The 13,470-nt window shown below is 47.4% G+C and overlaps 1 protein-coding gene across 1 annotated transcript in view; it reads right to left on the reverse strand.

Annotated features, from left to right (window-relative positions):
• The window catches only part of Dync1li1 (dynein cytoplasmic 1 light intermediate chain 1), a 43,891-nt gene extending 31,039 nt beyond the window's left edge, over nucleotides 1–12,852 (reverse strand). Inside the window, exons 1-2 of the mRNA XM_045136948.1 lie at nucleotides 12,552–12,852; nucleotides 12,269–12,342 (exon numbers count right to left, since the gene is read on the reverse strand). Of these exons, the coding sequence (XP_044992883.1) occupies nucleotides 12,269–12,342; nucleotides 12,552–12,694 (217 nt within the window). The 5' untranslated portion in view covers nucleotides 12,695–12,852. The remainder of the gene's footprint in view (nucleotides 1–12,268; nucleotides 12,343–12,551) is intronic.
• Nucleotides 12,853–13,470: the final 618 nt, after the last annotated feature.

The raw sequence follows: 13,470 nt of genomic DNA on the forward strand, positions 1-13,470 counted from the left end.
TCACTCTCAAATAAATAAATAAAAATTAAAAAAAAATTAAGGGCTGGAGAAATGGCTTAGTGGTTAAGCGCTTGCCTGTGAAGCCTAAGGACCCCCGTCAGCCAGATTCACAAGGGCGCCACATGTCTGGAGTTCGTTTGCAGTGGCTGGAGGCCCTGGTGCACCCATTTTCTCTCTCTATCTGCCTGTCTCTCTCAAATAAATGAATTAAAAAAAAAAAAGTTTTAATTGGGGCTGGACGAGTGGGGCGTGGTAGCACACATCTTTAATCCCAGCCCTCAGGAAGCTGAGGAAAGAGGATCACTGGCAGTTCAAGGGCAGCCAGAGTCCACATAGTACATTCCAAGTCAGCCTGGGAAGACCCTACCTCGAAAATAAGATAAATTGGGGCTGGAGAGATCATTCGGCAGTTAAAGGCACTTGCTTGCAAAGACTACTGGTCGGGGTTCAGTTCTCCATCCCCACGTAAAGGGCTTCCCCAGCTGCTCGGGGTTCAGTTCCCCATCCCCACGTAAAGGGCTTCCCCAGCTGCTCGGGGGTCAGTTCCCCATCCCCACGTAAAGGGCTTCCCCAGCTGCTCGGGGTTCAGTTCTCCATCCCCACGTAAAGGGCTTCCCCAGCTGCTCGGGGTTCAGTTCTCCATCCCCACGTAAAGGGCTTCCCCGCCGAGTCCCGAGGGTGGTGGAGCAGCTCCCTGGCAGGGCGCTGCCTGGACAGTGGGTGGAACAAAGAAGGACGGCTGTGGCAGTTATATATTATTTTCATCTTTTATCTTCTTTTTTTCTTTGTTTGGCAAGAAATACGCACTACTGTTATAATATAAAACACTCAGGTGTTTTAGATATACTGTCGTTTGGTTTTCTTTTTAAATATTTTTTATTTATTTATTTGAGAGCGACAGACACAGAGAGAAAGACAGATAGAGGGAGAGAGAGAGGATGGGCACGCCAGGGCTTCCAGCCTCTGCAAACGAACTCCAGACGCGTGCGCCCCCTTGTGCATCTGGCTAATGTGGGTCCTGGGGAACCGAGCCTCGAACTGGGGTCCTTAGGCTTCACAGGCAAGCGCTTAACCGCTAAGCCATCTCTCCAGCCCCGTTTGGTTCTTTTAACCCCGTTGAGCATGACACGATCTCAGTTGAGGTCAAGAGGCTGTCCACACAATGCCCCACTTCCCAAGACAGCAGGGAGGACGGCAGCATTGGCCTCTCCACCAGGACTCCCTCCGCCCTTCCCAGACGTGCTAGGACCTTTGCAACCACAGGCCTCCTCGGGCGCCATCTACCTGAGACAGGGTCTGCATCCTGGAGCTCACCAAGAAAGCTAGACCGGCTAGCCAGTGAGGCCCAGCAGTCTGTCTCCACCTCTGCAGTGCTGGGACTTCAAGTGGGCACCACCACGCCCAGCTTTTCTAAGTGGGTTCTGGGGACTGAACACAGAACCTCGTGTTTGCAGGGCAAGCACTTTGCTGATTGAGTCATTTCTCCAACCCATGGGGTTTATAAGCTTCTGAAGAGCAGGGAGCAAGTCTTAGTCAGCCCTGTTTTCCTTGGCTGACTCACTGTTCTGTGTTACACACACCATAATTCTAATTTAAAAAAAAAAAAAAAAAAGACTGAAGAAATGGCCGAAGGGCGGGGAGTGGTGGTTCAGGCCTTTAATCCCAGGACTTGAGAGGCAAAGGCAGAAGGGTCGCTGCGAGTTCGAGGCCACCCTGAGACTACATAGTGAATTCCAGGCTAGTCTGGGCTAGAGTGAGACCCGACCTAAAAAGCCAAGGAAAGAAAAAAAAAAAATTAACGAAGAGATAATTCTAAAATCTTTCTTCACAAATTAAATAGACTGACCCTTGGGCTTCTGCGTGAGAAGGAAAATACTTAGTAGCAGAGGCCAGTAAGTTAAAAAGAAGACATAAAGGGAAGAGAAAGGAAGGGAAGAGGGTACTTAATAGGTTGATATTGTATATATATAAGTACAATTGTTGTGATGGGGAGGTAATATGATAGAGAATGGAATTTCAAAGGGGAAAGGGGGGGGAGGGAATTACCATAGGATATTTTTTTACAATCATGGAAAATGCTAATAAAAATTTAAAAAAAACTAAAAATAAAAATAAAATAGACTGACCCATGTCCACTCACTTATTAACAACACAGAATTCAAGGTTCCTCTGTTTTGCATTTTCTTTCTTTTTCTTTCAGGGCAGGGTCTCACTCTAGCTCAGACTGACCTGGAACTCACTCTGTCATTCCAGGCTGACCTCAAACTCACAGCAATCCTCCTACCTCTGCCTCCTGAGTGCTGGGATTAAAGGTGTGTGCCACCATGCCTGGCTCTTTTTACTTTTTTAAATATTTTACTTTTATTTGAGAGAGAGAGAATGGGCATGCCAGGGCCTCCAGCCACTGCAAACAAGCTCCAGATGCACATGCCACGTGGTTTATGTGGATCCTGGGAAAAATCAAAGCTGGGTCCTTTGGTTTGCAGACAAGCACCCTAACCGCTAAGCCATCTCTCCAGCCCTCTTTTTTTGTTTTCTGAGACTGGTCTCATAGCCCAGGCTGGCTTCCAACTCACTATGCAGCCAAAATGGCCTTGAGGCCTAGAGAAATGGCTTAGTGGTTAAGTCATTTGCCTGCAAAGCCAAAGGATCCAGGTTCGATTCCCCAGGACTCACGTAAGCCAGATGCACAAGGTGGTGCATGCTCTAGAGTTCATTGGCACTGGCTAGAGGTCCTGGCACACCCACTCCCTCTCTCTTCCCTCTCTCAAATAAAATGGCCTTGAAACCTAATCCTCTTGTATTCTACTTCCTAAGTACAAAAAGTTGCAGAGGCAAGGCTGGAGCGATGGCTTTGCGCTTAAGACACATGCCTGCAAAGCCTAAGGACCCAGGTTCGATTCTCCAGGTCCCACGTAAACCAGATGCACATTGTGGTACATGCATTTGGAGTTTGTCTGCAGTGGCTAGAGGCCCTGGTGTGCTCATTCATTCTCATTCTCTCTCTCTTTCTCTCTGTCCTTATGTATCTAATAAATAAATAAAACAATTAAAAAATTAAAAATTATGGGGCAAGTGTGCGTGTGTGTCCAAGCTTTCATTTTTCATTCCCTTCCAAATGCTTTCGTCAGCCAGCGCTCCTGCTCCCGTGGCCGCACGCGGAACTACTGTTCTAACCTGGGACGCTTCTGGCAATGTTTTCCGTTTCTGCAAGAGCACTGGCTACAACACTGTAACACACTTCACTTATTACAAACACTTTTGTTCTATTTGTTTACTTGAGAGAGGCAGAGAGAGAGAGAGACAGAGAGAGAGAGAGAGAGAGAGAGAGAAAGAGAGAGAATGGGCACACCAGGGCCACCAGCCACTGTAAATGAATTCCAGATGCATGCCCCACCTTATGCATCTGGCTTATATGGGTCCTAGGAAATCAAACCTTGGCCCTTTTAGGCTTGCAGGCAAGTGCCTTAACCACTAAGCCATCTCTCAGCCCTCTCCTCTTGACTTTTAACCCATATTCAACTTACTGAAAGCTTTTCATCATTCACCCAACATGCTTCCACTAAGCACCATGTCCCACTGGCCAAACCTCTATCAACTATCATCTCTGCTTATGGATGACACTGATGACCATAATACCAGGGATACAGAAAACAAATTTCAAGTCATAGGTCAAAACTGGCCTGCTGTCTGTGTCTGTCAGTAAAGATTTTTTTCTTAAATACTTTATTTTTATTTACCTATTTATGAGAGACAGACAAACAGAAAGAGAATGGGCAACACCAGGGCCTCTAGCCATTGCAAAAGAACTCCAGATGCATGTGCCCTCTTGTGCATCTGGCTTATGTGGGTTCTGGGGAATCAAACCTGGGTCCTTAAGCTTCGCAGGCAAACATCTTAACTGCTAAGCCATCCCTCCAGCCCGCAGGCAAACACTTTAACTGCTAAGCCATCCCTCCAGCCCTGTACTTAAGTTTTATTTAAGCAATGCCGTTCTTATTTCACTTGTTTTGTCTGGGGCAGTTTTGAAACTACAAGAGCAGAACTGAGTAGTGGTCACAGAGATTAGATGACTCACAAAGCCTACATTACTCAGTATCTGGCCCTGAACAGAAATTTGCTTAACCCTGACAATTATAAGGTGCCAGATGTGCCTCACAAGTACACTGTATTTTGTACATTTTCTTTTATTTGCAAGCAAAGAAAGAGTCAGAGAGAATGGGTGCGCCAGGGCCTCTAACCTCTGCAATCCAACTCCAGATGCATGCACCACTTTGTGCATCTAGTTTTTTATGTAGGCACTGTGGAATCTATCCTGGTCATTAAACTTTGCAAGCAAGCACCTTGACTGCTGAGACACCTCTCCAACCCAATTTTGTGTATTTTTAGTAGCAAGCAACACATGGTTAAAACAATTTTATGTTAATTCTTGGAAAGTCAATTCAGTGTTAGATATGAAATACTCCATTCCTTGAATCATTCTATCCCTTGCATCATATTCCATAACTAATCACACCAGAAAACAGCATCAAAATAATTCAACTAATAAAACCACTTTTGCAGCCATGGGATCATGGTGATCTTTAATCCAAGCTCTTCATAAAATTAGCAATTTCACACTAAGCACTTTTCTTTATTTTCCTTACACAGAAAGCCAGGTATTCCCTTGACAGATACATGTTACCTTCTAAACACATCTCTAGTTTCACTGCATTCATATTAAGGTTTTCTACTAGCCATAATCTAACCTAACAGGGTCAGGTTTTGTTCCTTAGTTTTAAAAAAGACTGTTTCAAGCCAGGCGTGGTGGTGCACACCTTACTCCCAGCACTTGGGAGACAGAGGTAGGAGGATCACCTTGAGTTCGAGGGCCCCTTAAACTACAGAGGAATTCCAGGTAAGCCTGGGCTAGAGTGAGGCTCTACCTTGATAAACCAAAATAATTTCTTTTTTAAAAAGATTGTTTCAAATACATTTCTTGATGAAACTTAACATTTTGTAGGATTTTTTTTTTCTGTACAGTAGCCTGAACTGAAGCCTGCCTATAGGGAACAATTAACTCTAGATTTCTTCCCTAGGTAGAACTAACCAGATCATTCTACAAGGGAATATTTTATTAATTTACAACTAATTATAATGTGTCCTATAATCTTCATTTAAAATATTTAGAGCCGTTGGACATAGTGGCGTACACCTTTCATCCCAGCACTCGGGAGGCAGAGGTAGGAGGATCACCATGAGTTCGAGGCCACCTTGAGACTACAGAGTGAATTCCACGTCAGCATGGGCTAGAGTGAGACCCTACCTTGAAAATACAAAAAAAAAAAAAAAAAAAAAAAGCACCACCAAAAATGTATCTGGGCAAGGTGGTACATGCATGTAATAACAGAACTTGGGAGTGGAAGCAGAAGGATCAGGGGTTCAAAACCATCCTCTACTACATTCTCACTACTGCAGATCCTGTAGCTCAACTAGCAGATGAGAAAGATGAGGCTTCAAGGACTTGCCAAAACACAAGCTAGCTTTCAGTAACCCACACTGCCTGCAATCAGAAAGTCACACTGACGGGCACCCTAGAATGCTGGGGCTGAGCTGTGACTGCAAGTACACAGTACCTTAGCTGACAGTGAGTTCAAGGAAATCAATGAGACATTCTCATTCAAGCAGACACACTGAGTTTCAGATAAAATTCCCTAGTAACTGAGAAGCACCCTCTTTCTCTTCCTACAAAGCAAGTCCTTTCCTGTTTTGGGCTATAGTCTGGGGTACTGGCTCTGAATACAGGGTGCTTTTTTTTTCTTTTTTTAATTTTTGTTGCAGCCAGGCGTGGTGGTGCACGCCTTTAATCCCAGCACTTGGAGGCAGAGGTAGGAGGACTGCCATGAGTTTGATGCCTCCCTGAGACTACATAGTGAATTCCAGGTCAGCCTGGGTCAAAGCGAGACCCTACCTCGAAAAACCAAACAAAAAAAATTATTTAGTTGTACCTGTGTATGTGTACGTCAGGCTGCATTTAATATATTTTACTTATTTATTTGAGAGAGAGAAAAACAAGAGAGACAATGGGCACACCAGGGCCTTTAGCCACTGCAAACGACCACCAGGTGTATGCTCTCCCTTGTGCATGTGGCTTCCGTGGGTCCTGGAAAGTCAAAACGGGATCCTTTGGCTTTGCAGACAAACGCCTGAACTGCTAAGCCATCTCTCCAGCCCCGAGGCTGCAGTTCTGAATCCCAATTTTGGCATGTTTGTGTGTGTGTGGATGGATGCTTGTGTGTGTGAGTGTGCATGCCCATGGAGGCTAGAGATAGTGTCGGATGTCTTCCTCAGTTCCTCTCCACATTATTATTATTTTTTTTTAGTATTTATCAGGAGGAGGGGGCACAGACAGTGAGAGAGAGACAAAGAAAGAATGGGTACACCAGGGTCTCCAGCCACTGCTAACAAACTGCAGACGCATGTGCCACATTGTACATCTGGCTTACGCGGACCCTGGGGAATCACACCTGAGTCCTTAGGCTTCGCAGGCAAGCGCCTTAACTACTAAGCCATTTCTCCAGCCTTACACCTTGTTTTTGAGACAGAGTCTCTCACTGATCCTCAGGCTCAGGGTCTAATGCAGAAGAGGTGGTGGAAAGAATGAAAGAGCCAAAAGAAGGGTAGGACGCCTTACAATGTGCTCCCTCCAGACATAAAATGGCCTGGATATCCATGCCCTCACATTGCCTGACACTACCTACACAAGACCATCATAAGAGGAGGAAAAGATCATGACATCAAAATAAAAGAGAGATTGAAGCCGGGCGTGGTGGCACACGCCTCTAATCCCAGCACTCGGGAGGCAGAGGTAGGAGGATTGCCTTGAGTTCGAGGCCACCCTGAGACTCCATAGGGAATTCCAGGTCAGCCTGGGCTATAGTGAGACCCTACTCCGAAAAACCAAAAAAAAAAAGAGAGAGAGAGAGAGAGAGAGATTGAGATGGGGAGAGGATATGATGGAGAATGGAATTTCAAAGGGGAAGGTTGGGGGGGAGGGTATTACCATGGAAAACTTTTTATAATCATGGAAAATGTTAATAAAAACTGAGGAAAAAAAAAGAAAATCACAATTCCTATCTCTTTCCTCTACCACCACAGACTGAAGGTTTCTCTACTATCTGATGATTAAATGCTCTAGAAATCTTTAGAAAAAAAATTTAGAAATTTAACTCCATTTATTGTATCAGTAATAACAATCAGCCTGGGCTACAGCAAAACCCTACCTTAAAAAAAAAAAAGTTAATAGGGCTGGAGAGATGGCTTAGCGGTTAAGCGCTTGCCTGTGAAGCCTAAGGACCCTGGTTCGAGGCTCGGTTCCCCAGGTCCCACGTTAGCCAGATGCACAAGGGGGCGCACGTGTCTGGAGTTCGTTTGCAGTGGCTAGAAACCCTGGCGCACCCATTCTCTCTCTCTCTCCCTCTATCTGTCTTTCTCTCTCTGTCTGCCACTCTCAAATAAATAAAAAACAATGAAAAAAATAAAAAAAATAAAAGTTAATAGCTTCTTTCAAACATGAAAAACTTCATGAAACCTTAATAAAAATACTAAATTTAAATTGTGAAATGATAAAAAAAAATACTAAATTTCAAGCTTATATAACTAGATACCAGATGGAGCTTCCTGAACTATTAAATTCATAAAGGAGAATAGAGGCTGGAGAAATGACTTAGTGGCTAAGGTACTTGCCTGAGAAGCCTAAGCACCCAGGTTAGATTCTCTAGTACCCATGTAAACCAGCTGCACAAGGTGGCATATGTGTCTGAAGTTCATTTGCAATGGCTGGAGGCCCTGGCATGCCCATCCTCTATCTTCCCCTCTCATATAAATAAATAAATAATTTTTTTTAAAGGAAACTAGGGCTGGAGAGATGGTTTAGCGGTTAAAGAGCTTGCCTGTGAAGCCTAAGGACTCATGTTCAACTCTCCAGGTTCCAAGTAAACCAGATGCACAAGATGATCAAAGTGTGCAAGGCTGCACACGCACACATGGTGGCACGGGCGTCTGGAGTTTGACTGCAGTGGTTGGAGGCCCTCTCTCTTGCTCTCTGACAAAAAATAATATTTTAGCCGAGCGTGGTGGCACATGCCTTTAATCCCAGCACTCGGGAGGCAGAGGTAGAAGGATTGCCATGTGTTTGAGGCCACCCTGAGACTACATAGTGAATTCCAGGTCAGCCTGGACTAAAGTGAGACACTACCTCGAAAAACCAAAAAAAATATATATATGTAATATTTTTTAAAGATTTTAAGAAAGGAGGGCTGGAGAGATAGCTTAGTGGTTAAGGTGTTTGCCTGCACAGCCAAAGGATCCAGGTTTGATTCCTAAGGACTCACATAAACCAGATGTACAAAGTGGTTGGTGCCTGTGTCTGGAATTCGTTTGCAATGGCTGGATGCCCTGGCATGCCCATTTTCTCCACTCCCCTCTTCTCATGCCCTCTCTCAAAATAAATAAATAAAAATATTAGAAAAAATAAACGGGGCTGGAGAGATGGCTTAGCGGTCAAGGCACTTGCCTGAGAAGCTTAAGGATTCAGGTCTGACTACCCAGAACCCACATAAGCCAGATGTACATAGTGGCGCATGCATCTGAAGTTCATTTGTAGTGGCTAGAGGCCCTCACCCATTCTCTCACCTCCCTTCCTCCCTCTAATAAGTGAATAAAATAAATAAATAAAAGAAGGAAACTAGCTGGGTGTGCAGTGGCACACATTTTATTATTTTTTGTTTGATTTTGTTTTCCGAGATAGGGTTTCACTCTAGCCCAGGCTGACCTAGAATTCACTATGTATCCTCAAGGTGGCCTGGAACTCACGGCAATCCTCCTACCTCTGCCTTCCAAGTGCTGGGATTAAAGGCGTGCGCCACCCCGCCCGGCTTTATGATTATTTAATGAGAGAACAAGAGAGAGAACTGACACACCAGGGTCCCCAGCCACTGCACTCACACTCCAGACATGTATGGCACCTTGTATGCATATGTGACCTTGTGTGCTTGTGTCACCTTGTGCTTATGTGGGATCTGGAGAGTCAAACATGGGTCCTTAGGCTCTGCAGGCACTTTAACCAATAAGCCATTTCTCCAGCCCCAGCACACACCTTTAATTCCAGCACTCGGGAAGCAGAGGTGGGATGATCACTGAGAGTTTGAAGCTACCATGAGACTACATAGTGAATCCAAGTCAGCCTGAGGCTGCAGTGAGACCCTACCTTGGTGGTGGTGGGGAGAACGGACTAGGGACTGGAGATAGATTAGTGGTTAAGACGCTTGCCAAGGACCCAGGTTCAATTCCCCAGAACCCACATAAGCCAGATGTGCAAGGCAGTACGTCTGTGGAGTTCATTTGCAGCAGCTGGAGGTCCAGGTGCACCCATTCCCCCTCCCCCTCCCCCACCCCACCCCCCCCATTTCTCTCTAGGCCTTTCATTCAGTCACTATCCTTCTCTCAAATAAATAAACAAATAAAAAGGAAAAGGAAACTAAATCTAAGTATGGAGGAGTGCAACCACCAAGTACACTCAGTCTTAGGTCCTGACCTAGTGTCCAAAAGGTACTTTGAAAAGAAAAAGGTTATGAAAGTTGTCAATAAAAAAGAGAGAGAGAGAGAGAGAGAGAGAGCTGGAGAGATGGCTTAGCGGTTAAGGTGCTTGCCTGCAAAGCCAAAGGACCCGGGTTCAAATCTCCAAGACCCACATAAGCCAGATGCACAAGGGGGCACATGCATCTGGAGTTCGTTTGCAGTGGCTGTAGGCCCTGGCCTGCCCATTCTCTCTCTCTCTCTCAAGTAAATAAAAAAATATTTAAAATAAAAATAAACTTTAAAAAAAGAAAGAAAAGGTGCCAGGCTTGGTGGCACATGCCTTTAGTCTCAGCACTGGGGAGGCAGAAGTAGGATCACCTTGAGTTCAAGGCCACCCTTAGACTACATGGTGAATTCCAGGTCAGGCTAGGCTAGAGTGAAACCCTATGAAAAACCAAAAAATAAAAATAAAAGAAAGCGAGAAAGAGAAAGGCTAACAAGTAGAAATTACTTTAACTCCAGGAAAGAACAAAACCACACTTTGGTTTCACTACAAAATAGCCACTCCTGACCATCCAGGTACTACGGTAAGCACAAGACTAACTGAAGAGAACTGACCACACATAAATAAAACTCAGGACCTTGAATCTTTACCCTGGCAGTATTTGAAACTATGTAACAGTCATTAAAATATAATCCATTCCGATGAGGTCACAGTCTTAAGTCCACTGCAGTTTAGTAATTAGTAGTAATCTGTCTGCATTAGCAATTAACATTCTCTGGAACTGGTTTGGACTCTTATTTCCATCAGTATTACCCATCCCAGCACTAATTTTTTTTTAAGGAAACAGGTGTGTTTAATATACTGCAAAGAAAGCAGTAAGGCAGGGCGTGTTGGTGCACACCTTTAATCCCAGTACTTGGGAGGTAGAGGAAGGAGGATCACTGAGTTCAAGACCAGTCTGGGACTACAGAATACCAGGTCAGCCCCAGTTAGTGACTCTCTACCACGAAAAAAACAAGCAAAGGAAAGGAAGGAAGGAGGAAAGGAAGGAAGGAGGAAAGGAAGGAAGGAAGGGAGGGAGGGAGGGAGGGAGGAAAGCAGTGGCCCAGAACTTGATGGAATGATCAACTCAATTGTAAAGTTCTAGTTTTCAGAATCATTTTATCTCTATTAGTATCACCCAGGCTGGCACTAATTTTGTTTTTAAGAAAGCAGGTGTATTTAATACAATACAAAGAAAAGGGTAGGCCCTGGAGAGACAGACTATCCCGTTAAAAAAAGAGTTTTCATAATGTTCCCTAATTCAATCAAATCAATCACAAAGTCACGTCTGTTTTCACTTTACACACATTCTCCCATTTTACCTTCTCCCAAATTCCAGGAGACAGGCATTATTATTGCTGTAACGTTCATTTTCAAGATTAGTAAGTTAAGATTTATAGACACCAAGCAACTTGCTTAACATCACTGGGCCTGTCCAGAAGGAGCCTTTACTTAATCCAGGTTAAACTGCACGAGACGCTTTCAATCTCATTAAAAGAAAGGCACAAAGCTAATTTTCCAACTAACCTTAAAGAACACAAAGACTGGGGCTAGAGAGATGGATCAGCAGTTAAGGCACTTGCTTTCAGAGTGGAAGGACCAGGGTTCAATTCCCCAGTACCCACGTAAAGCCAGGTGGCCCAAGCATCTGGAGTATAGACCTTGGCACACCCATTCTCTCTTGCTCTGCCTCTTTTTCTCACTCAAATAAGTAAAAAAGAACACAAAAATTCATGCATTCTGTACAGGTAGCAACTCAAAAAAAGTCAGTTTTTCTATCTATTCATTCCCACAAAACCACAGCCCCTTGTCAGGTGGCTTCTTTTTTGTTTCCATCCCTGTTTTCAGATACACATAACAAAACGTCTCAAGTTATCCATACCAAAGCTTTAAAATGTACCATCATCTATGTATAAGTCAAACTGAAGTAAAAACAAGGGGTGGAAGTAAAATTCTCCTGTAAATTCAGAAGCTGAACCTGAAAAGAAAAAAAAAAAAAAAAAACAAAAAACCAGAAATCCTGACGCTGTAATTGTTCTCTCTGGATCCTTTCTCCCCCAACCTTCCAGCCAAGGAAGATTAAAAATACCTAAGAGAACCGAGTTATTGTATCCTTATAGCCCATTCACGCTGCTCCGGGGGCCCTTCACGAATTTTCCCAGGTATTGGGCGACAGTGAAAAAGAAAAAAAAAAAAAAAAAAAAAAAGGCAAGAGCCAACAGCAGCCCACGGCGCCCCCGAGAATTGCTGATTCAAACAAGGAACGTCCACCAAGGGGACTCTGGTCTCCAGCTCCTGTCAATTACACAGAAGGGCCAGCTATTAAAATATTAATGGCATTGCACCGGCCCTGGAGCTGGCAAGAACAGCCTCCTGCCCCTCATCTCGGCGAGGGGAGAAAGAAAGGAAGGAAGAAACCACCACCAACCATCACCACCACCACCACCACTGTCCCCTCCATCCCAGGGCAGGAGGACGGGCGGGGTCCGGAGGATGCTAGGGCGGAGGACCAGGCTCTCCGGGTCGGTGGGGAGGGGGACAGGTGGGGAAGGCGGGGCGCGGCGCGGCCTGACAAAGGGACGTCCGCCGGGCCCCGGGGGAGGAGGAGGAGGAGGAGGAGGACGGCGGAGGAGCGGCCGGACCCGCGGGGAAGGGGACGCTTACCGAGCAGCAGCACGTTCTTCCCGGCCGGCAGCTTGGAGCGCGAGCGCGTGGACACCTCGCTGAGGATGCACGACCTAACGGGGGAGGGGGGAGAGCGGAGACGCCAGGCTGAGGCCGGGTCGCCGCGGGGTGCACGGAGCCAGCCCTGCGCTCGGGACGGGGGCGGGGGGAACGGGAGAACCCCCCGGGGACGGGAGAGAGGGGGGCCGGCCCGCCCGCCACCGGGAAGAACCAACGCCCCCCCCAACACACACACACACACAGCTCGGGAACGGCTCCTTACCACAGATTCTGCCCGTCGTCGTCGTCGGCCGCCGCGCCGCCGCTACCCGACGCCAGATCGTTGGCCGGGGCGCCGCCGGCGTACGTCGAGGCGAGTCCCGGCGGAGAAGAGCCGAACGAGCCCACTCGCCCCACGGCCGCCATCTTGGTCGGGGATCAACACGCCACTCCCCGGCACGGCTTGAATGGACACGGAGGCGACGCACGTACGCTGCTGCTACTGCTGTGGCCGCTGCTGCTGCTGCTGCTGGAAGTGGCGGCGGCCGGTGGCGGCGGTGGCGGTGGCAGCGGCGGCGGCGGCGGCGGCGGGAACCCGGATATGGGCGTTCGGAGCTCGGGAGTTTGGGGGCGGGGCCTACAGGGGCGGGGCCTGGTGGGCGGGGCCGACTCCGCGCGCGCCGGGAGCGTCCTGCGCGTGCGCTGCGGGCTGGCGGCTGCAGAGGCTGCGCGTGCGCAGTTTGAGGAGCGGCTGGGGATTTCCCTCCCTCCTCCCCCGCCCCTCTGCCAGCCCGCGCTAGTCTTGCTCTCGCGCAGTTGCTGGACGCTCGGACGCGTTGCAGGGTGGTCCTGCGCCGGCAGCCTGGGCCGTGGGCGAGCGGGGGAGGCCTGCTCTCTGCCAGCCTGTCACCCCATCGTGCTCTCGCCGTCTAGGCTCGGCTCCCCAGCCTCCCTCGTGTCCGCCGTCGCGCGCACTTGGCAGTGTTCCCGTGGTCCTGGACGTCCGCTCTCTCCTCCTAGTTGGTGATGGACGCACATCGGTGTTCTGTGGTCCTGGACGTCCGCTCTCTCCTCCTGGATGGTGATGGACGCACATCGGTGCTCTGTGGTCCTGGACGTCCGCTCTCTCCTCCTGGATGGTGATGGACGCACATCGGTGCTCTGTGGTCCTGGACGTCCGCTCTCTCCTCCTGGATGATGAT

The sequence above is a fragment of the Jaculus jaculus genome, chromosome 17, assembly GCF_020740685.1.
Source record: "Jaculus jaculus isolate mJacJac1 chromosome 17, mJacJac1.mat.Y.cur, whole genome shotgun sequence".
NCBI lineage: Eukaryota > Metazoa > Chordata > Mammalia > Rodentia > Dipodidae > Jaculus > Jaculus jaculus.